Below are 25,688 nucleotides of genomic sequence, written 5' to 3' on the forward strand. Positions count from 1 at the left end.
GTAGCTTTAGATTGAAACTACGTCGTTTTGGTTAAGTAATCAAGATCAAATCCTGGCCACCTATTTTCTTTGATCTAATGGTCCAAAATTGATGTCATTGGAAGTATATAATTTTAGAAAATCTGATTTTTTGGCCTCATTTTCCATACATGCCCAAGCCCTAGACCTCTTCTTCTCTCTTCTTCCTCTCCGCCGCCCAGCGCCGCCCAGAGCCGCCGCCGGGAATCGCCCACCGGCGGCGGCCAAGCTCCAAACGCCACCAAAATTTCACCCCATCTTCGTCTCTTCCTCCTCTTCCCATATCCAAGCCCCAAATCCCTCGAATCCTTCTCAAACGCCACAAATCTTCAAAAGAACGAAACCCTAGCCGCAACTTTTTTCATAAATTCGAGAACATTGAGCCCTTTTCTCCACTTAATTTTTACATACATAGATAGATCTCATCAAGGGCTACAATTTGGCATTGGTTTTAACCCGAAATTCCGGTGACCGGAATTCCGGCGACCCCCACTGCCGATCCGCCGCCGTCACAGCCACCCCTCAACCGCCACTGCCTCCCGTTTCTCTCTCCACCTCGGCCTCAAGCGAGTTTTGTTGTCGATTTTTATCGAAACTAGCATCCAATTCTCCGGAGTCATGGTTTCGATAATAATCGACATTAGACACTTGCTCGAGTCGTACCACTGCCTATCGCCATTGCCCGGATACTCGAGTATACGGTAAAATCCTAGCTCCCTTTTTATTTTTCTGATTTTTGCTTCTGTAATTGGGTTTAGATTCAATTTGAATCGTATGTTTCTTGTCGATAATGAATTGCTCGTTTTGATCTTTGTCGATTCGATAGATCAAGTTCATTTTTTGCGTAGTTGCTTGATTTTCTATTTGATTCAGCCATGAATCGTTCTGTGATCGCAAGATGAATCAGTTGTTTCCATACAGTTAGGTTCTGATTAGCGGCTATTAATAGTCGTTTATTTAGTTGTTGTTAGTCGTTGACGAATAATTAACAGTTCTCGTTTAAAATTTGTTTCGAGCATTAGTTTGTGAATTCATTTGTTTGTTCTATGTTTAGTTTGTACAAATCAATTTGTTTAATCTAATTAGTTTAAGTTTTTTCTATTTCGTCAATCGTTTGTTGTGTGATTTGTTTTGGTTCAAAATTAATAGGGTGGTATTGATGTTGTTAAAATCTGAAATTGTTATGGGTTTGATCATGACTTAGGGTAGTGGTAGCTTACTTTTGATTAGTAGGGTGGCTGAAATGACCCTTTGGCTCCTGCCATAGCAGATTTTAGGCTGTCCTTTCACCTTTTGGACAGCCTTTAGCACACAAATTTAGCCTCTTTTGGACAGATTTTTGTTGAACCAAAATCTGTCCAAAAAGTTGGCTTTTCTTTGCCTATTTAAGGGCTGCCCTTTCTTCATTATAGGAGATCGATCTTAGATTGATAAAAAACATCTCTACACTCTAAGAAAACACATATCTTGAAAAAAAAAATCAGCAGCTTAATATAGATAGCAAGCTGAAATTTCAGATCTGGGGGATATATTTTTTGAACACTCTAACTACTATCTATCTTTTTAACACTCAAAAATACAAAACTTGAAAAAAAAAAGCAGTTGAACATCCAAAAGTAAGCTAAAAATTTGAAGTTTGTGAGTTCTTTCTTCCTATCCTAAGTCATTGAGCTTTGAGTTATTCTGGTTCACATCGGGTTTAAAAGGTTGCTGCTGATTGTTGCTGTTTCCGCTCTTGTTTCTGCTGTTTTCTATTCGTTTTCACTGCTGTATTTTCGATTCTCTGCAACACAGGTAACTCTTGAACCTTTTGTAATGCAGATTTTGCTAAGCAATAGCTGAAGATTTGAACATGTCAGATTGATAGAATAGAGTTGAATTCATTCTATGAGTTTGCTTAAGCGCTTTAACGTTTTTATGTAGGGCTCAAGCATGTGAATATGTAATTGATAGCTAGAAGTTCTATTCTTCCCTAAATGTAACCGAAGCACTCTGTTAATCTCGTCTAGTCATAGAAAAGATCATGGACTAGCCAATATATTTTTGACAAGTTTTACTTTGTCTTTTTAAGCATGAACTATTGTTAAGTATTTCTTATAATCAATGTTCAAGTTAAATTGTTAGGTTAAGCATGATACAAAAAGAGGTGTTTGAAGGTTGATATATTTTGGCATAGTTCATTAAGTTCGACTTTCGGGTATTGGAGTGAACTAATTTGGTCTCCAATTTTAATTAACTTCAATAGGTTAATCAAGTATACAGTCTTAGCGAGTAAATATACATTTTCTCTTTTACCAGGTAAGTTGGGTAGTAATAATTTGTTAAGTAAAATGAGATCTATCCATGCATTTTAATTTATTAATCTAAATAATTACTATTTTATATTTTGTTGGCTGCTCGTTTTTTATTTATTTATTATTTAGAAGTTTTCTTAGTTTAGTAGTGTATTAATTATCCAATTAAAAGGTAGAGATATGATCATTTGTTTATTTAGTTATTTCTTTTTGCTAAACATGTTACTAGAATTTAGGAATGGAAAAGAGAGTTGGGCCAATTAATTTTCAGCAGTCCATTCTAATAAAGCCCATATCATGTAAAAACAATCGAGTATATCAGCTGGCCCATTTTCTAAGATAACCATTAGCCGGCCTAGTTGATTAGAAAATCAGGTTTCTTTCAATAAGATCCAAAAGCGAACTTCTTTAGTAATAATCTTTTTGATAACTTATTTATTTTATTTAAGCGCTGAGCAACTAATAAGCGCGCTTTAACTTTTTTTTTTTTTTTCATTCACGGATCCGCTTGCGTAGCGTGTTGTTTTAACCTTCAATAAATTAATTCAATAATCTCATACCACACCTAGTAATTTTAGTTAATTTTTAATTTAATTAATCCCCTGCTTATAACTGTAGATTTGCTTGCGTAGCAGCGGCATGACATTTAATAAACTCCAAACATTAATTTTTCTTTTTCTTTCTTCTTTCTTAAATGTAATGAATTATCAAAGTAATAGCGTGTTAATAATTCTTTGTCATGACTGCGGATTTGCTTGCATAGTGCTGTTATGACTAAGTCAATAAAATCTCGTCTAGATCACACATTCGTTTGCGTAGTGTGATTATGACATTTATTTTTCTAATAATCAAGAGATAAAAGCGGATAGGTAAAACATGAAAATCGTATAAATCACAGTCTGTCCAAAATTAGCTCAAGCCAAGTTTTAAGTCAATAAAGCGACCGTGCTAGAACCACGGGACTCGGGGAATGCCTAATACCTTCTCCCCGGTCAACAGAATTCCTTACCCGAACTTTGTTTTCGCGGACCGATAAAAATAGAGCCAAACTTTTCTTTGACTAGGGATTCAAATAAAAGGTGACTTGGAACACCGAAAACCAATTCCAAGTGGCGACTCTATAAATAAAATAATCCCTACTCAAATTTGTCACTTCAATTGGAAAAACTCTTTAACCCACCATAATATCCATACACATACATATTTTTCGGGGAGTAGAAAAGGGGTGTGACACTTGTTGATCGACGCAATTGTACTCCTTGTAATTTTGTAAGATTTGTATCAATTAGTCATAAAGTTAATTCTTATGTTATAATCGAGTCTACAACTTCTATATCTTTCTTTGCTCATTTGACCACCTAGCTTAATTATCTAATTCACATAGTATAAAACCGGCCGGAACCCACAGTTGTGGACCTCGAAGAGTGTCTAACACCTTCTCTTTGGGGTAATTTGAGCCCTTACCCGATCTTTAGTCATGACGTAGACTAATCCAATAGAGTTATCTACAAATAGCTGCCCTAACGCACCTTAGAATCGTTTGGTGGCGACTCTTCTCTTTTAATACCCATTTAAAAGAGTCGTCACATGTCGAAACCAGCTTTCGCGAGAAAATGGGGCGCGACAAGCTCCATCTATGAAAGTTTGAGATACATTCATCAAATGTTGGGCTTGAAGAAGGTAACTTTTGGAATTAAAGTAGTACTAAATGAATGGAAGAAAAATTTTGTCATGTGATGGAATCAAACATTAGCATAGTTTCTTATCCCCTTTAAGATAGAGGACCTACCTCCCTCATTTAGTTCCTCGAGTCACAAAGAAAACATATATGTGAGGAATACAATAGAGTTTGAGCGATAATATATTTAAAAAATGAGTATTTTTCTTTTAAGTGTTGAAATAGGCTCCAGAATTTTGTTATATTCGATATTAAGTATAAAATTTCTCCTTACTATAGTGATACTGTTTTGCGCTTTTCTACCCAAATTTTTAAACTTAAATCAGAAGGGGGCTTTTACGTAAAAATATTTGGTATCATTTTTTTCCTTCTTCTCCCCATTCTTTTATTTTGATTATTCATGTGGGTGCTGCACATGTCCGAAAGAAGATTATAAGCATGTCCATCAATTATCAAAATACCTTTCATCTCGCAATATTCGTGCAGTAATATTATAACACATATTTTTTATCCTTGTTTGCATGATAAAGGGAATAATGCCAAGATATGATAGAAATTAGTGACAATATATAAGTGAAGCTTGAGTACATTTTTGACCCAAACGTAAAATTATTTTTTCTAAGAGATAGTAATTTTATGTCTAGCATTCTTCTGTAAAGATAGAAATTAAAGGTTCTCTGCAGTATTATACACAAAAAAGTTAGAAACTTTAGTCATGCTTAGGGGAAATGTCCAATCATGAAAGCGAATCTATATGTGAACCACACACTTCATTGTACATTAAAGGAAACCCTAATTGGGGGAAAAATAAAAAGGATATTTAAGATGATCGTTGGTGTTGAACATATATAAATATGTTTTTGATTTATATGTAAATGTTTCTTTTTTTTACTCTATCAAGTTAGCTAGACTTACCTGTTGTATACGTAGCACTAATTATTGTCTTATTTTTAGTATTGCAAATCTCACTTTTTATGGCAGATAACCTGTAGATAAATTTGATTGACCTAATAGTGTAAAGTTCTTTACACCGTAGTGCATAGTACTTAAAACCTATATAAATATAGTAGTACAAGAGGTATCAACAAGCTGGAAATTAAATTTGGCAAAAAGCTATGGCTTTGAAGAGATATCAACCCTACTTGGCAATGATCTTCATACAGATATTATATGCAGGCATGGCTTTGTTCTCTAAAGCTTCCATCTCCAATGGCATGAATCCTTATGTGTTCGTGGTTTATCGACAAGCATTTGCAACTCTAGCCTTGGCTCCATTCGCGATTTTCCTCGAAAGGTCTTGCCTACCTAGCTATATATATATATACACACTTCAAATTTTCATCTTATATGTATATACATAACTTAAATCATATGCTAATATGTTGTTATCTTAACTTTGATTCACAGTAACAAGACAACTTCCCTTTCATTCCTCTTACTAGTGAAGATATTCTTTTTATCCTTATTTGGGTACGGATTCCTGTTCTTCTTGTCTATGTATACAACATATACATGATGCATGTTTGTATGAAGCAAAATGTGTAGCATCCACAAAAATTATGTAGAAAATACAGAACTGAGTCAATTGGTTTGAAATGAGTGTAATAGAGTGCAGTCTTATAATATGTATATATTAATTTAACTATTTTTTCTTTATATGCATACATAGTTCAAGCAGAAAACAATAGGTTCAGTTGAAATCAGGGGACTAGACTTAGATTTACCTTTAACGTACTGCTCTACATAGGTGATATTTGTACTCATAGAATTGGGCAGCCCGGTGGACTAAGCCCCCGCTATGTGCGGGATACGGGGAAGGGTCGGACCACAAGGGACTATTGTACGCAGTTTTATCCTGCATTTCTGCAAGAGGCTGTTTCCACGGCTCAAACCGGTGACCTCCTGGTCACATAGATTAAAACTTTAATATGAATGGAGTTAGACTTTTTATTGGGTCGTTTGCTGCCTACTCCTTGGTGTGACTAGTTGTGTTAATTTTCAGGATTACATTGAGCCTGGATCTATGCTATGTGTCAATAAGTTATATATCAGCAACATTTGCAGCTGCAGGCACTAACATGATCCCTGTTATCACTTTCATCTTAGCCATATGCTTCAGGTACTTCTCTAAATATTTAAGAGAAAATTTATGTGAAGGCGTCAAATATTAACAAATTACCTAGTTTTTGATGAATTTAAAGGATGGAGAGCATTTGTTATAAGCAAAGCCATGGAATAGCTAAGATTATTGGTTCAGTTGTGTGTGTTGCTGGGGCTTTAGTGTATGCTTTTGTCAATGGACCTCCTCTCTATCCAGAAAGCCATAAACAAGTTCATTATCTAACTACAAATGGCAACTCCAAAGGTGAATGGATTAAAGGTTCTCTCATCATGCTCTTAGCCAACACAATGTGGTCATTGTGGCTTATTTTGCAGGTGCGTCCTACAATTCTCCAAACTGTTTAACCTATGACAGCGAGTTAGTTATCACGAGTCATCATTACTAGGTTACCAATTAATATTTACTATAGAAATTTGTCTTCAATTTAACTTATCTATGATCTGATTGTGTGAATACTTTTTATACTATCAGCGTATAAAACTTAAGTAAAAATGAAATTAAGAAGTGTCACTAGTAGTACTATATGTTGTGGCCCCTATACTAAAGGCTCATCGTAAAAAGTGTCATATTTCTGCAATTTTTAATTCTTTAACGATTGTCGCATGCATGTAGAGGAGAGATGGAGTAAAAGTATGCTTCAATTTGTTCTAACAGGGTCCAATTATGAAACAATATCCAGCAAAAATAAGGCTTACAACTCTTCAATGCCTCTTTAGTTGCATTCAATCAGCAATTTGGGCTATTTCAGTAAAGAGGGACATAGAAGCATGGAAATTAGGTTTCAATTTCAATCTTCTTTCTGTGGCTTACTGTGTAAGAATGTTTCCATTCTCAATTCTGATTTTTTATTATAAGTTTTCTAGCTGAGTTATAATTAATTAATTCTCTTGAAAATTGACAGGGTGTGTTGGTCACTGGGCTCTCATATTGGCTAAGAGCTTGGGTGATAGAGATAAAAGGGCCAGTTTTTACAGCTATGTTTACTCCATTATCTTTAATAGTAACAGCCTTCTTTTCATCTATCTTTTGGAAAGAGACTCCTCATTTGGGAAGGTTCATACCTCTAAATTTCCTTTTCACTCTAGTTTAAGAAGAAAAGAAAAAAACATTATATTTTCTCTTTAAAGTAAAAATTATACTCCCTCCATTTCAATTTAGATGAGGTAGTTTGACTCGGCACGAAGTTTAAGAAAAAGAAGAAGACTTTTAAAACTTGTGGTCTTAAAAGCATAAGGGGTAAAAGCTTTGACATTTGTGTGGTTATAAAAGCTTCTAATTAAAGGTAAAATGGGTAAAATGAAGAGCTTAAAGTTGAATTATTTCCAAATTTAGAAATGTGTCATTTATTTTGAAACAAACTAAAAAGGAAAGTACCTCATCTAATTTGAAACAGAAGGGAATAGTACTTAAGTCACATTTTTGGAAAAAAGACAGCCTAAGTTTTAAACTAATTCACTTTCTATTAATAGCACTACTTTTTCAAGTGGATTACCTAATGGTTTGCCCCTCTGAAAAAATTGACAGTGTATGTGGAGCAATATTGCTAGTGATGGGACTTTATGGTGTTTTGTGGGGTAAACAAAAGGAAGCAGAGTGTAATAAGACAAGTCATCAATGCAAAGAGGAAATTAGCAGTATATAATGCGTTAAACCAGCGGCAAGGAATGGGTGGAAAATGGTTACATTAAGATGATTACAGATATTGAAGTTTTCTTTTGTATTCTTTTCTCTCGGTTTCTATGAGTGGTTTGTTTGGTATAACGTGAGTGGTTGGATGTATTTTTGGTAGTAAGGTTTTTTGTTTTGGGAGGATTGCGTTTTGATTAAAAAATTTAAAATATACTAGCTAGTCTTTGGGTATACACATTGCGCGTTTACCTATATCAATGTGTATAAGCTTTTAAATAATCACATTGATAAATTATTTAAACTGTATATTTCTATTATAAAATAAAAAGTATAAGGAAAAAAACTAAGTTCCTGCAAATAATACTAATGCATTAAAGGAAAAACCACAATAAAAGACTTCCAACAGAAGTAATGAAGCTAATCCATCATATGTTAGTATCATTTGGTATTTTTCTAGCTTTTTATCTTTCTTTCTAAACAAATGGTAATAAAATCTTGTTTCTCAAACAAAGACTTCAAACAACTATTATTTCTAAACCTAATAATAGACACTATTTCTAGAAAATAAAATTATAGAAAATATACTTGCCTAATAAAAATTAGCAATAGCCAAAAAATATAAACAATGAAGCTTCTAAAGAAACACTTACCAAATTATACGCCATAGCTATAGACTATAGTCATGATCCGGTGATTTAATTAGATAATTTGAATTTTTTTCATGTGTAACAACCCGACCGGTCATTTTGAGCATTTGCACTTCGCTCGATAGTTTGGAGGCATGAGTAGATCCATATGGTGTATTATGACTTGTGTGAATCGTCGGTTTTGGTTTCCGGGTGGTTCGGAATTAGTTTGGAAGAATGAATTTCACTTTTGAAACTTTAAATTGGAAGAGTTGACCAAGTTTGACTTTATGAATTTGACCCCGGAACGAAGTTTTGATGGTTCCATTAGGTCCGGATGGTGATTTTGGACTTGAGCGTATGCCCGGATTTGCATTTGGATATTTCTAGAAGGATTCGACACTAATTGGTGAAAGTTGTAAATTTGGACGTTTGGAAAGTTCATAAGTTTGACCGAGAGTTGATTTTAATGATATCGGGTTCAGATTGTGGTTCCGGGAATTGAAATAGCTTGGTTATGTCATTTGGGACTTGTGTGCAAAATTTGAGTTCATTTCGGGTTGATTTGATATGTTTCGGCGTGAATTTTGGAAGTTGAAAGTTCAAGTTCATTTAAGTTCGATTTGAGGTGTGATTCGTCGTTTTGATGTTGTTATGCATGATTTGGGGCCTCGAGTAAGTCCGATGTATATGGGACCTGTTGGTTTATTTGGACGGGGTCCCGAGTGCCTCATATGAGTTTCGGACGAGGTTCGAATTAGTTTGTCGAATGTGCAATTTGCTGAGGCTGCTGGTTTTGGTGTAGCCGCATCTACGGAACATTGGTCGCAGAAGCGACTTCGCAGATGCGGAGTTTTCTTCGCAGAAGCGAAAAGGGGCAGCTGGGTGAAGGTTGCAGGTGTTGGTGCATGGTTGCATCTGCGAGAGCACAAATGCGGTTCGATATACGCAGAAGCGCGACCGCAAAAGTGGGAAATAGATCGCAGAAGCGATGGCTGCTGTGTTTAGAGATTCTTCGTAGAAGCAAATTTTGTACCGCAGAAGCGATGGCGTTTTTGGAGTATCGTTTAGCTTGCTTGGTATTGGATTCGGCTTGTTCGAGGTAAGTAACACTTATAAACTTGATGCTGAGGGTATGAACCCCTGGATATACGTCATATGTGTTTGGTGTTGAGGTGACGCACATGCTAGGTAACGCGCGTGTAGGGGTGCACCATCTGAATTGTGACTCGGTTATTTCTGTTATATTGTGCAGTTACCTAATCTTATTTGTATCCATGAAATCTCTACGTGCTAGAGTAATTCAGCTGTGATCCACGCTAGAAACCATGTCTAGGCTATATGTTTATCCTGTTGGGATCCACGGAGGTCATTTATGCTGTTCAGTTATTTGCTTACATTGCAATTATATACTTAAATGTACGAATTCATTTATATATCATATCTCAGTCTCTATTATTTTTTGTTGTCACTTCATATTATTATCATCATTTGGGTTGATTGGCATGAGATTTGTGAGCTCGGGAGACTGGAGAGATTGAAGACTGAGTTGGGGCCTAAGGGCCGGATTGTGAGTGATTTTGATAGAATCGGGCTGCACGCCGCAGCAGGTATTATTGATATAAGTGGATAGGGTTGCACGCCACAACAAGCCTTATGGCTAGATGTGGATCGGATTGCGCGTCGCAACAGGCCTTAGGGCTATATATCGATCGGGTTGGACGCTACAACAGGTTATATTAGCGCTTGTGTTGGATCTACCCCTCCGGTGTCTGCACACCCACAGTGAGTGTAGTTTCCATTAATTTTTGGGCTGGATTTGCCCTGTATAGTACTCTGTGACTGAGTATGAGGATTTATATATGTTTAGGCTGGATCTTCCCAGAGCTGGATCTACCCTATACAGTATTGAGAGACTAAGTGTGCTGAGTATTGAGTGTGATGAGTGAGAGTGTAAGATAGTGAGATTGAGTACTCTGAGAGTGTGAGTACATGAGTTCATCACTGAGATGCATTGCATTTGACATGCATACTTGAGATACATGCATAGAGATGCATTTCCCTTATGCTACCTGGTTTTGGTGACATCCATGATTTCACTTGCATATTGACATGTAGGCATAGAGATGTACTTTCCTCATGCTATCTGCAAATGAAACTGTCACGACCCCGGTTCGCCCCCCGCGAACCATCGTGACTGCACCTAGTCTCTAGCCTAAATTGAGGAAGAAAAACCAATTTACGGAAAATTAAACAAATTAAAAATAGAAGTGAGGTAATAAACAACGTCCAAATGTGCCGCTCGGCATACACGATATTAAGTTCTCAAACCAGTACATAAATCCAAGACCCGGAAACCCATGAATCACAAGCTAAGAAATGCTACATAGCTCTAACTCCAGAATGTCTAACAAGAACAGAAATGCAGAAGGGCTAATACTAAACAGCAAGAATAGAAAGAGACTCATCGGTCTGCGGATGCGACAGATATACCTTGAAGTCGCAATAGCAGTCGCCGTGCCTCAGGGGTGGTAGGACTGAGTCGAAGTACCTGGATCTGCACATGAAAAATATGCACAGGAAGGGCATGAGTACACCACAGCGGTACTCAGTAAGTGCCAAGCCTAACCTCGGTTGGGTAGTGACGAGGAAGGTCAGGGCCCTACTGAGGTTAAATAGAATATATAAAAATTCAACAGCGTAGATAAGAACAGTATAAATAAGTGCAGCAGGGAAAGTATCACAGGACATAGAGAATAACAACAACAGAAACAGAAACAAGGATCACGGTAAAACCAGTACAGCTCAACGTAGAAGACAGTCAGGGGATCTCCCAGGATACCGTCCTGTAGTCCCCAATGTAAATAACTAGTGGATCTCCCGGATGCAGTCCCGTAGTCCAACTCATAAACGCGCGGGGATCTACCGGAATACCACATCCGTAGTCCCAAATATAAATACTCAGTACTGGGGAATCTACCGGGTGCAATCCCGTAGTTACAATGTAAAAGTGCAGGGGGATCTCCCGAAATGCAATTCCGTAGTCCCAAAGTAAGCATACGGGGGAGCTCCTGAGATACCGTCCCGTAGTCCCAAAGTAAATACACAGCAGCAACAAGAACTTAATTCAATCAATTTCATACCAAAGTAAGGCAGATAATTCTAACCTAGCATGCTTCACGTAATACAAATAAGGCAGTTAAGTCAAATAGAACAATTTAGTCAAGTAGACATGCTTCTCTAGACTAACAGCAGGCTTAATTTCCAAATAGTGTAAGCAAGAAAAGGAAGAACACAATTCAAGGCTATTTTTAATGAAAAATCGGATTTCCAACAATTAGCACAAGTACGCGCTCGTCACCTCACGTACAAGGCATTTCAGTTATCACAATATCAATCCTAAGGGGAAAGGTCCCCCATACAAGGTTAGACAAGCCACTTACCTCGAACCGGCTCAATTGTCAACCCACAACCACGTTCTTGCCGCGAGTATTCGACTCCAAATGGCCCAAATCTATTCAGTTAAATTTTATAATGTAAATGACACCTCAAGTAACTGATTCTACAATTGAATTCTAAGCTAATATGCGAAATTAGGTAAAATGACCAAAATGCCCCTCGGGCCCACGTCTCGGAATCGGGTAAAATATATATTTCCAGAATCCTTACACTCTCACAAGTTCAGTCATACCAAAAGTACCAAAATCGGACCTCAATTGGTCCCCCAAATCATCACTCAAAGGCCTCTAATTAGCCAAGCCCTAACCCATGAATTACCACTGATTTTCCTTAATTTTTCATGCTTAAATTTATAAAAATCATTCCAATAACGAGTTTAGGGACCAAAGACCTTACCCCAATGAACTCCTCTGAAAATTTCTCTCGGAAAGTGCTTCCCAAGCTTCTTCCCGTTTTGAAAAAGATGAAAAGTGGCTAAATTTCGCGAAGGCCAGGACATATATGTTCTGCCCAGCGATAACCGCATCTGCGGCCCTGAGATCGCTTTTGTTGTCCCGTATCTGCGAAACCCGGTCGCATCTGCGACATTTCATTAAAGGAGGATTTTCCGCACCTGCGACTTCATCACCGCAGATGCGGTGCCGCTTCTGCGGTCGACTCCCTTTTGCCTCAAAACCGCTTCTGCGACCACTGAGCCGCTTCTGCGGCGCCGCACCTCCCAAACCGCAGGTGCGGTTATGACAGAACAAGCAGCTGAAGTTGCAACTTAAACTCCAAATTTCCTCCGTCAAGCACCCGAAATCACCCCGAGGCCCCCGGGACCTCAACCAAAGGCACCAACAAGTCTAATACTACTGTACAAACTTGTACCAATCCTTAAAATACCTAAAAAAACATCGAAACAGCCTAAGAACTCCAAATTTCTCAAAATACGCTTTCGATCAAAAAGTCTATCAAACCTCGTCCGAATGACCTGAACTTTTGCAAGCACGTCACATTTAACACTATGGAGCTACTCCAACTTCTGGAATTCCATTCCGACCCTCGGATCAAAATCTCACTATCGAACCGGAAACTTCAAAATTCTATCTTTCGGCATTTCAATCCTAATTAGCTACGGACCTCCAAAACACAATCCGAACATGCCCCCAAGCCCGAAATCAACCAACGGAGCTAACGGAACCATCAGATTCCATTCCGAGGCCATCTTCACACTGTTCCGACTATGGTCAAATTTCCAAGACTTTGTCGCACCCCCTTTTTCTCGCGAAATCGGGTTTATGACATTTGGAGGGACAACTCATTCCTTTTGGGAACTGGGTTTAAAGAGTAGGCACCTAATGATAAGGGTGCATTAGGACACCAAAAGAATTTGATTTGAATAACCAGAGATAGGGTAAGGGCTTGAATTATTCTAAGGGGAAGGTGTTAGGCACCCCTCAGAATCCACTAGTGTGGTTCCCAACCAGACAATTTTTGTGAATTTGGGTAAAATTAACGTATAAACAAATAAGGCTCAAATAAGAGGGGATTTCAGCATATAATGGTTTGAAAGTAAACAAGGTTTGCAAGAGCAATTAGAAGAGCTGATTTTAAAAATAAAGAGTTAAAATGCCAAGGAAAAGAAATAAAGAATGAAGGGAGAGGGGTCCTAGGTGTACTAATAACGTGGATCACCCCACACAATGTCCGGTAATCACTCCTCAATGAGGGGCTACACGTGACATTATCGCGTGGTCATCATATCCATATCTACCCATCCTACCCCGTTAAGGTATTTAAAGCGCAGATTAGTATCGATTACTTAATGCATGCTATTACCCGTCCCAATCCTATCAGTCCCGGAGGCAATTAGGACTACTAATCCTAAAAAGGGAAGGATATTAGGCTTATTTGGAGTTTCAAAGGTAAAATTCTAAGGCGACATACAAAACACATACTGCATATTTGGGGAGACATATAAACATATAAGGCTCAATTATACCTCCTTACACAGAAAAAAACACATAACAGCATGTCTTGCGCGTACTGCTTAGGTCTGAATAGAATTAAATATGAAGGAGTCTAAAGGATCAGGGCAGATAGGTTTATTACATAATTCAGATAAGAAGCCCGAATCGGGGCTGCCTGCTGGTTGTAATAATTAACAGAAGCGGATTCAGTTTTTATTATTACTCTAAGGTTTGCCTAAGTGCTCAGACGGGATCCTATAGGCATGGTACCTATTGAACTCAGAAGGTGGTAAAACAGTAAAGCTCAAAAAAATGAATTATTTGAAATAATAAAAGTGCATGCTTGTTAACATCGGGGGACTTAAATTATCCAAAAGAGATACAGAATTAAACTGATTATAGGCTCTGTAGGTGGTGGTACGTATTATTACTGATTTTACGTCTAGCAATGGGTGAAGCAAATCAGATTCATTTAGAAACTCCTATAGGCATGTTTTCTACACGTTGCTGATTTGATAAACTTATTGACGTGGTTTCTAGATGCAGAACTTGTTTTAAAACATGGTATCTAAATGCAGAAATTGAACCTTATAGACATGGTTTCCAGATGCAAAACTTGTTTCAAAACTTATAAACATGGCATCTAAATGCAGAAATTGAACCTTATAGACATGGTTTCTAAATGCAGTTTGAATTATGCAGAATGGCGTTGGAACAATCCTATAGGCATGATTTCTAGGCGGAGTTGAATGTGCAGAATTGTAACAATCCTATAGGCATGATTTCAATATATAGTTGAATATGCAGAATTAGAAAAGTCCTATAGGCATGATTTCTACCCTTTGCATGCATAGTTACCCCAACCCTATTTCACTAGCTAGCCCCGAGTATTCTTTACAAATTATTACAAACCAGAGTAACAAATACATCAGAAAAATACAAAGAAAATAAGTACAACCCTAAAAGGCCTGATTCTTGACTTCCAGCCTGAATTATGAGATAGACCAACTCAAAGACCATCGATCCAAAGCTTTTCTCCAATTTGAGTGTGTCAGAGTTCCCTAAGAGCCTCAATGGGACTCCGGGAAGTGCTCACCCCCAAATTGTATTACCAGAAGGGACAAGTGCAGTGTGGAAGTGCCAGCCCTCAAGTGTCCAAGTTCAGAGGGAGCTCAAAGGGTCCCAAGGCAAGGCTCACTGGAGGAGGGCAGAACTTAAGTCTAAGAGAGAGTGCAAGTGAAGAAACAAAGTTTTAAAGAAAGCACAGAAGAGGGGAGGAGGGGTTGGGAAACAATTACAGGATTGAGGATTTCACACAAAGGGGTACAGGGATTGGGGATTTCAAAGAGCCTATGTACTTAGGCATTAGCTAATTCTGGGCATACTCAGCAATAGAGAGTGCTGTTATGCTTGAGAAATCAACAAGAATACACAATATATGATGGTGACATAGAGGTTATGATTCCAGGGGAATCAAGTTTGAGTCATAGACAGTAATACTTAATACTGTTATGCCTCAAACAAACCATTAGCATCAAACACTTTTAGGATGCATAGTAGGTGCAGAACAGGCAAAAGGAAATTGCGACATGCTAAAATAAGTACTGAACTAAACACAAACAGTAGGCAGACAAGAGGGTAAAAGTATTAAGTAAACACATTGTTGTGATTGCTGAAAATCTTAATCAGGACATACCAGTCTGAAAGAGCAAAAGTACAATAAAAGCAAGTAGCAGGGCTTGAGAGCAGGCCACAGTAGAAGTATCAAGAGAGAATACTTTCGAGTGTGAGTCTGAGTTCAGAAACTAAGAGTGTTCGTGTATGTTTGTTAATAGAAAAGCCGGGTATTTATAGTTTGATAATAGGTATAAAGTAAGGCAAGAAAATAATTATGGAACCGTGTATCAATTAAAAATCAATCAGTATCAAAGACTTCCTCTAATCAAGGAGTTAAAACCAAACGGTAGTGGACAGAAAACTTTTAAGGAGAGAAATCAAGTAAGCATCTTGTACAAAGTTGACAGTTAGGGGTAAATACATAAGGGTTTAATTAAGGGAAGAATCTTTGAAAGACTCGGTTAACCAAATAATGTAAGAAAACAAAGTAAAGCTGCAGAATATAGAGACAATCAGTACATAGTAAATCAAGGAGTCAGGGATTCGAAATTACTGATTCATGAATAAACAAATAAACCAAGTCAGAAATAGGAGAATCGAAAGGCTAAAGAAAGCTTTCAAATCAACCCAAGAAACAGGGAAATCAGTAAACAAGGAAAGAATCAATAAAACTTACACGAGGAGGTCTAAATCAGTCCATAATTAAGGGTTATTTTGAGAGGGAAATTTAGCCTATAAAGAGTGCGTAAACATTAAGCATGCAAGGCTGAATCTATGGGAAAGAGAAGTGTCGTGCAATCACAAAATCAGTAAGTAGTGGATTATAGGAACATGGTAGTCACCTCAGTAACAGAGAAGAGGGATTATCTAATAGCATGCAAAAGGGGTCAAGTAAAAGATCTTATAGAGTTTAGCAGGAAGTCAGAATCATACAAAGAAACAAAAGTTGAAACAAAGATTTCGAAACTCAGTCGAGCAGTAGATGAAACAACTTCAAAAACTCGAATAGGTACAAAAAAATTAGGGTTTTGAAACCAAACAAGTTCATTGATGAGGAACAAGCTAATTACATAGCAAATAGTCTCAATACTCGAATGAACCCCCAAATTTTAGGGTTTCTACCATCAATTGAGTATGGAGATGAAAGACAAGAGAATCAGGCAAAATTTCAACAAAGAAAATAAAATCAATAACGTTAAGAAAGAACTAAGACTTTAACATGCACACTCCAGTAGAAGAACAGCATAAAGGAACACAGTAGAACATGCTAAAGATTAGAGAAACTTAACAAAACCCTAAATTGGAAAAGATAAAGGTTCTGAAGGTAAAGTTTTGAAAGAAACTTTGAGAAAACGTTTAAAAGCATAGAGAAAACACAGATCTACAACGGATCTAAAAGAAACAGAAGAACCTCGAATGATAGGGTTTCAGAAGAACCCAGATGGTGAGAAAGTCTTGGAAGGTCATTGATCTGAGCGGGAAAAGCCAAGAGTCAGGCTTGAACAACCATGGCTGCTGGAACACGGTCAAAGATGGTCGGAAACATCCATAGGACTGAAAGCATCCGAGGTCTGGACCAAGCTTCTTCAAAGTCTGGTCTCGAAACCATAATAATCGAGCATGTAGGAGTCACATGAGGCAGATACAGGCCTTTAATGGCTTTGGAAGCCATTGATTCAGGCGATTTTAGGGTGGTTTTAGAAGGCGGCGGTTAGGCTTGAGAGAGAGTTTGGGAGAAGGGGGATTCAAGGGTGTCTACCAGTGATAAGTGATTAGGGTTGGGGGGGGGGGGTAATGGGGAATTAAAAAGGAAAGGTTAATTGGTGGCCGTTGATCATTTTTATCAACGGCCTGGATTGAATGGGGATCCGGGCGGGTTATTTTAAAAGGGTCGCGGGTCGGGTAGAGTAGGATTTGGGCTGGATAATTGGGTTTTAGGATTGGGTCTAATTGGGGTGCCAAATCAGGCTAAAAATTGAAATGAAAATGGGCTAATATTTAAATAGCCATTTTTACCTTGTTTATTTTTATAAAAATAGCAGAATAATTTCTAAAAATAAATTAAAGGTACTGATATGATTAATAATGCATAATTATCAAATTAAAAATACTGGAGTCAATTTTATAATTATAAACACAATTAAACCTTAAAAGAGGCTAATATTGCAATTATACACAATTAGCTTTAATAATACTAAATAAATTTATAAAAAATGCGCAAAAATTATGTTAGATATATTTTAGTGTAAACATGAGAATCCAATAAATGAATTACCAAAATGATAATTTTGGGAATAATTACTGGGGTTTTCTTGATAAAATAAGGCAATAAATTGATTTAAATTAGGAAAAATAATAAAGCATTGGGATATACTTATATATGCATATACATGCTATTTTGAAGGTATTTGCATATTAAAAAATACAGGGAAAATTGGGTATCAACAGCTGCCCCTCTTTACCCGGGAAGGATGAAAGAGTTGTGTGGTAATGATATGATGACCAATTTTGACCGACGAAATGGTTTGAAGAGGTTCGGCTGTGCTCTGGCTTTTGAGCTGCCTACATATCCTTGGTCTTACAGGAATCAGGCCATATGTACTTCAGGATCCGCCGGCGGAGTATGCCGATGGAGACTTTCAAGAACGGACGTAATATTTTAGGACAGGGTGAATGGTTGAAGTCTGATAAGGCTGCGGGAACTGGAGCAGGATCGCTTCTGCCGAGATGGCCGTTGCTCGCTGGTTCACCTGCAAATAAGTAACACAAGCGTATATTGTGCGTAAAATTAAATATGATGCAAATTCCCGTCGGACCATGAATATTGTCTTTGGACGATTAGGATGACGTCCTTAGACCATGATGTCTTGGGCCATGAAGCGTATAATAATAAAGGATTCGCAGGCCATGAAATTGTGCTCTCGGGCTATGAGAATGATGCCTCCGAACCATGATGCCTTTGAATAATGATATGCAAAAGATTAAAGGGATCCTTAGGCCATGGCATGGCGTTCTCGGGCTATGCAAATGGTGCCTCCGAACAATGACGCCCTCGGATAATTTGGCGATCCTTCAGCCCATGGAATGCAGTATTTGGCGATCTTTCAGCCCATGAAATGCAATAGGTGGCGATCTTTCAGCCATGCAGATTGTAAATAAGGTGGCGATCTTTCAGCCATGCAAATGTAGATAAGGTGGCGATCTTTCAGCTATGCAAGCGTAAATAAGGTGGCGATCTTTCAGCCATGCAAACCCAAATAAGGTGGCGATCTTTCAGCCATGCAAATGTAAATAAAGTGGTGATCTTTCAGCCATGCAGTGCAAATAAGGTGGCGATCATTCAGCCATGCAAATGCAAATAAGGTGGCGATCTTTCAGCCATGCAAGCGTAAATAAAGTGGCGATCTTTCAGCCATGCAGAATGTAAATAAGGTGGCGATCTTTCAGCCATGCAAATGTAAATAAGGTGGCGATCTTTCAGCCATGCAAATGTAAATAAGGTGGCGATCTTTCAGCCATGCAGTGTAAATAAGGTGGAGATCTTTCAGCCATGCAAATGCAAATAAGGTGGCGATCTTTCAGCCATGCAAGCGTAAATAAAGTGGCGATCTTTCAGCCATGCAAGCGTAAATAAGGTGGCGATCTTTCAGCCATGCAAATGTAAATAATGTGGCGATCTTTCAGCCATGCAAATGTAAATAAGGTAGCGATCTTTCAGCCATGTAGATGCTGATGGAGACAGTGTTTAGTCTTGGAAGGCAGAATGGTAGCCTTATGCAATGCAGAAAAATGCAGATGGAGATATTGTTTAGTCTCGGAAGGCAGAATGGTATCCTTATGCAATGCAGAGAATGAAGATGGAGACAGTGTTCAGTCTCAGGAGGCATAATGGTAGCCTTATGCAGTGCAGAAATAAAGTAAAATGGCAAATGGTAATAGAGTTTCTTAGCTGATAGCAGGTTGCGATATTGTGACTGCTGGGGACATTGCGATATAGGGAACGTCCCCGGCGTGCGTGAATAGCAAATGCTGGTAAATGCAACAATTCTGAGAGTTGTATTCCTGAACAACGTTTGTCTCGTGAGTGTATAGTATGCCAGATGCTTTCGCAATCCAAGTGTCTGCATCCAAAAAAAATCGTGAATTTTGTAGAGGGGAGGTTAGTTCGTATCCCCGCTGGCCTTGCTTGACCTGTTCGGCTTTGATCTGGTGATACGGTATGTATCATTGGGGGTAGCATCGCTGAACAAAACGATTTCGATAATAAACATGCATGAATTTGTAAAAATATGACATAAGTATATATTTAAGAAATAGCTTTCGGATGAACCGACGATTGTGACGTGGCTCAAGACATTGCAACTTCTCTTGTTACAGAATTTTGAGGGTCCTTCTCAAAATTCTACCCCAGTTTAACGGGTTGATGCTTCTGACGGCTGCTTGCGATGATTGACTGAAATTAGTTTGGAATTTTGAGGGTCCTCCTCAAAATTCTGCCCCAGTTTCCAATTTTGGGGGGAAATGAAAATTTTATTGAATTGTGACCGAACCCATAAGGCTGCCTACGTATCCCCTCTTAAACAGGAATCAGGTCAGACGTAGTTCAATTACATCATATAGGATAACACAAAGATTACACATAGTAGCGCTTGACTGCATCTGAATTAATCGGCTTTGGCCAAACTTCTCCGTCCATTTCTGCGAGTATGAGGGCTCCTCCTGTCAAAACCCGGTGAACCATGTATGGGCCCGACCAGTTTGGGGAGAACTTCCCTTTGGCTTCATCTTGGTGCAGAAAAACTTTCTTTAATACCAGCTGCCCTGGTGTGAACTGTCTTGGCTTGACTCTTTTGTTATAGGCTCTGGCATTCTGTTTTGATAGAGTTGACCATGGCAAACTGCGTTCATTCTCTTTGCGTCTATAAGGGCTAGTTGCTCGTAACGACTCTTCACCCAATCTGCGTCGCCAAGCTCAGCTTCCTGTATGACCCGTAGGGAAGGAATTTTCACCTCGGCGGGAATGACGGCTTCCGTACCATAAACCAACATGTAGGGGGTTGCCCCAGTTGATGTGCAGACCGTGGTGCGATACCCCAATAGAGCAAATGATAACTTATCGTGCCACTGTTTATGCATCTCTATCATTTTCCTCAATATCTTCTTGACATTCTTGTTGGCGTCTTCTACAACTCCATTCATCTAAGGCCTGTAGGCTGTGGAATTCTTGTGTCTAATCCTGAAGGTTTCACACATGGTTCTCATCAAGTCGCTGTTGAGGTTGGAACCGTTATCAGTGATGATTGATTCTGGAATCCCGAATCGACAAACAATACGGTCACGGACAAAGTCTGCCACGACTTTCTTAGTTGTTGCACTGTATGATGCTGCTTCGACCCATTTGGTGAAATAATCGATTGCTACTAGGATAAACATGTGTCCGTTTGAAGCAATGGGCTCAATTGGACCAATTACATCCATTCCCCAGGCGGCGAATGGCCAAGGCAAGCTTGTTGCATTGAGCTCATTCGGCGGCACCTTTATCATGTCGGCATGAATTTGACAGTGATGGCATTTCTAGACGTATTGGATGCAATCTGTCTCCAGAGTCATCCAAATGTAACCAGCTCGGAGTATCTTCTTGGCTAAGACAAAATCGTTCATATGTGGACTGCAGGTCCCAACGTGAATCTCCTCTAGTAGTTTGGCTGCTTCCTTTGCGTCGACACACCTTAGTAATCCCAAATCAGGAGTCCTCCTATACAGGATTCCTCCGTTGTGAAAAAAATTGTTGGACAACCTCCGAAGTGTGCGCTTTTGAGTAGGATTTGCAAGTCCTGGGTATTCTCCTTCTGCCAAATATTCCCCGATATCTTGAAACCAAGGCTTTCCGTCTGCTTCTTCTTCAACATGGGCACAATAAGCTGGCTGATCATGGATCTTTACTGGAATGGGATCAATGAAGTTTTTGTCGGGATGCTTTATCATAGACGATAGGGTAGCCAATGCATCGACGAACTCATTTTGGATTCTGGGAACATGCTGGAATTCCGTCTTTGTGAACCTCTTCCTCAATTCCTGTACCTGATGCAGATACGGGAGTATCTTGGAGTTCTTGGTTGCCCATTCTTCTTGTAACTGATGTATAGCAAGTCTGAATCTCCAATTACTAGCAACTCTTGAATGTTCATGTATATGGCCATCTTGAGCCCTAGGATGCAGGCTTCGTACTCGGCCATATTATTGGTGCAGGGGAACCTGGCAGACACCGAGTAATGCTGACCGGTTTCTCATATTAGGACTGCTCCTATGCCAACTCCCTTGAAATTTGCTGCTCCATCGAAAAACATTCTCCAACTATCATAGGATTCCGCATGTCTTCTCCTATGAATGATACCTCTTCGTCAGGAAAGTACGTTTTCAGGGGTTCGTATTCTCCATCCACGGGGTTTTCAGCTAGGTGGTCTGCCAGTGCCTATCCCTTGACCACTTTTTGAGTTACGTAAACAATGTCGAACTCACTCAACAGGATTTGCCATTTGGCTAGCTTGCCAGTGGGCATGGGCTTCTGAAAGATGTACTTCAAGGGATCCATTCTCTATATGACATATGTAGTATAGGTGCAGAAGCAATGTCTCAGCTTCTGAGCTACCCAAGTCAAAGCACAACAGGTGCATTCCAATAGAGAATACCGGGCCTCGTACGGGGTGAACTTCTTACTGAGATAATAAATGGCTTGCTCCTTCCTCCCCGATTCATCATGCTGTACCAGAACGTAGCCGAAAACTCCATCCAACACGGCAAGGTAGAGTAATAAGGGTCTACCTGGCTCAGGCGGGACTAAGACTGGTGGTGTTGACAGGTACTCCTTGATTCTGTCGGAGGTCTTTTGGCAGTCATCGGTCCATTTGCTAACGGCATCCTTCTTTAGCATCTTAAAGATTGGCTTACAGATAACTGTAGACTGTGCTATGAATCGGCTGATGTAGTTGAGTCTCCCCAAGAAACTCATCACGTCCTTCTTATTTTTTGGCGGTGGCAATTCTTGAATGGCTTTGACCTTTGATGGATCCAGCTCTATTCCTCGGCGACTCACAATAAACCCAAGTAATTTTCCAGCAAGAACCCCAAATGCACACTTTGCGGGATTCAATTTCAGGTTGTACCTTCGCAACCGATTAAAAAACTTTCTCAAATCTTCCACGTGATCAGTGGCCTTCTTGGACTTGATGATAACGTCATCTACGTACACCTCGATCTCCTTGTGTATCATATCATGAAAAATGGTAGTCATAGCCCTCATGTAGGTGGCCCCTGCATTCTTAACCCAAACGCCATCATCTTGTAGCAGTACATTCCCCGCGGCGTAATGAAGGCCATTTTCTCAGCATCTTCTTCATCAGATCCAAATCTGATGGTCACCAGCGAAACAATCCACGAACGATTGCAATTCGTGCTTGTCACAATGGTCGATCAGGATGTGTATGTTTGGTAAAGGAAAGTCGTCTTTCGGACTGGCCCGGTTGAGATCCCGGTAGTCGACACAGACTCTAACCTTCCCGTCCTTCTTTGGTACTAGCACGATATTGGCTAACCACGTCGGGTATTCCGCTACCCTGAGGACCTTGGCTTTGACCTGCTTGGTGACTTCTTCCTTGATTTTCAGACTCATATCCGGCTTGAACTTTCTGAGCTTCTGCTTTGCCGGCGTACATGTCGGATCGGTTGGCAGTTTGTGAGCCACAATAGACGTGCTCAGGCCCGTCATGTCATCATATGACCAGGCGAATATGTCCTCATATTCTCTTAGAAATCTGTGTATTCCTTCTTTTCTGATGGTGATAAGTGGACGCTGATTCGTGTTTCTTTGACATTTTCTGCATCTCCCAGGTTAACAATTTCTGTCTCGTCCAGGTTAGACTTTGGTCTATTTTCAAAATTCTCAACTTCCTTAACAATCTCCTCTGGTATGTCATCTTCCTCTGTATCTATATCCGTTTGTTGCGTTGTCTCATTGCATGTCACAGTCATTTGTTCATCAAGATAAGTAATAGTAATGTTGTATAAGTAGAGTAATGAGAGAAAATAATAAGAGTGTTGATTTATAAGGAAAATTGAAATGCTTTGATAAATTCCATAACTGTTTTGAACATTGAAGATCTTATTGCGGAAATTTAAAAATGTAAAAGAGAAAACTAGTAAAAATAAAAGATAGTGCATGATGCTTGTTCAGCCTTGCTACCCCGAGGCTCGCCGGGCTCTGGTGGTTCTGATGGTCCAGTTATTGAGGCGTGCTCCTCCACTCACAGCTTGTATGGAAGGGCCTTCCTCCCCATGCTCCTCGAGAACAACACAACAATCCATATCATCATCCTTTAGGAACAAATTCTTCATCGCTGCCAGTGCTTCCTCTTCTTCTGACCCATAGATAACATCGGCCGATTGGAAAGTCTGCTCCAGGTGTGGTATTGGCTGCTCCAGTGGATAGTAAGGACCGCGCCATGGTGGCGACCAGTTGTTGAATTCTTCCAGGTATACTTATATCCCAGACCGAAGGTGGTGCCATGCTTCTTGAGTTTTATGGGCTTAGTGATTCCTAGGAGGCTCTTGCCAAGCCCCTTACCCGGTTCGTACCCACTCCGATTCAATATGCTCTCGATTTTGTTGTCCCACCATTTGTCCTTGTCAACGGCGTTGACTCACTCGATGTGGTGATAGGTCTCCCCACCTATCTTTCTTCTGCCTCCTATTGCTGGGATGGTCTGGCGGCTGTATATGGGATTTCTACCGTCGCCGTGAATGATCACCTCTTGGTGATTCTACTCAAACTTCACTGCCTGATGTAGTGTTGATGCTACGGCCCCGGGAGCATGAATCCAGGGTCGTCCCAACAGTAGATTATAAGATGCCGGCACGTCTATCACTTGAAACTCCACATCGAACCAAGTAGGCCCCATTTGCAAACACAGACTTATTTCCCCAATGGTGGACCTTTGGGAGCCGTCGAAAGCTTTTACGTTGATGGCCCCGTCCTTGATCTCGTGCAGTCCCTTACCCAATGTTCTGAGTGTTACCAACGGACAAATGTTGAGGCTGGACCCTTTATCAATTAGAATTCTTGTGATAAAATAATCTTCGCATTGTACGGTGATGTGCAATGCCTTGTCGTGACCCAACCCTTCTGGTGGCAGCTCATCTTTATGAAAAGTGATCTTGTAACTCTCCAATACCTGTCCTACCATGTTAGCCATCTCTCCGCCGGTGATGTTGCTTGGCACATATGCTTCACTCAGCACCCTTAACAAGGCATCTTGTGTGCATCGGAATTTTGTAGCAACGTAAGGATAGAAATTTGTGCCGGTGTTTTGTTTAGCTGGTCAATGATCGAGTATTCCTTGGCCTGTATCTTTCTCCAGAGATCATCTAGCCCGGTCTCGGTGATGGTTGGCTGACTAGAAGCCTGCTTACTCGACTCAGCCAGATGTTCCGGGGTATAAACTCTACTGGTTCTCGTCATACCCTGTGCCGCAACAGCTTCTCCGAACATAACCTTGCCTTTCCTTCTTTCCTCGGCTGCGTAGTCCCATGGTATAGCCTTTGTGTGGAACGGGGTTATGACTAACATCGCCACTGGAATTGGCATGGCTATCTTTACTCTGAATAGAGCATGCACCTTGGGCGGTAAAACTTCAACTTCGAATGGTGTGGGTGCCTTTGCTGGAGACACGAATTCGACCTCAGTTGGCGTTGGCATCTTTGCAGATGATGATGCTTCAAACTCCAGCGGTATGGACATATTTACCTTGGCATCTCTAGAGGGCTCAATCTGGACTACGATCAGATTAAGGGTGATTATTGGTTTCTTTGGGTCGTCACCTTCTGTGATCAAATCGTTCGATCCCTTGGGATCCCAATCATCCTCTATTTCAATCATGTGAACGCCTCCCCCCTTGTGGTCAGGCAGAGGGTTATTGCGGACATTTGGAGCATTCTCCGTGTTGAACCTGAACCTGTCCATAAAGTTGGATGCCATGCTTACTCAGTTCGACCACTTCTTTGGATCTTGGCTAATGTACCAAGATAAAGCATCTCCCTTCAAGCTCCTCATGAAAAGCTTCATGCGGATTTTCTCGTCTTTTCCTACTCCAACCAGCTTGTCACAGTACATTCTCAAATGGACCCTTGGATCCCCTGTACCATCAAACATCTCGAACTTAGGAGGTTTCTACCCCTCGGGTAGTTCGACATCGGGCTGTATGCAAAGATCTTCATAGTTCAGCCCTTCGATTCCCTTAC

General features: G+C 39.8%; 1 protein-coding gene across 1 annotated transcript; it reads left to right on the forward strand.

Annotated features, from left to right (window-relative positions):
* The first annotated feature begins 5,085 nt into the window (after window positions 1–5,085).
* On the forward strand, window positions 5,086–7,923 carry LOC109237927 (WAT1-related protein At1g43650-like). The gene is made up of 7 exons (XM_019404321.1): window positions 5,086–5,284; window positions 5,398–5,460; window positions 5,993–6,109; window positions 6,192–6,426; window positions 6,767–6,925; window positions 7,014–7,165; window positions 7,637–7,923. Exons 1-7 carry the CDS (start codon window positions 5,106–5,108, stop codon window positions 7,752–7,754), a joined length of 1,023 nt encoding a protein of 340 aa, XP_019259866.1. The 5' UTR covers window positions 5,086–5,105; the 3' UTR covers window positions 7,755–7,923.
* The last annotated feature ends 17,765 nt before the right edge of the window (window positions 7,924–25,688 follow it).

This window comes from Nicotiana attenuata, unplaced genomic scaffold (genome assembly GCF_001879085.1).
Source record: "Nicotiana attenuata strain UT unplaced genomic scaffold, NIATTr2, whole genome shotgun sequence".
Taxonomy (NCBI): domain Eukaryota; kingdom Viridiplantae; phylum Streptophyta; class Magnoliopsida; order Solanales; family Solanaceae; genus Nicotiana; species Nicotiana attenuata.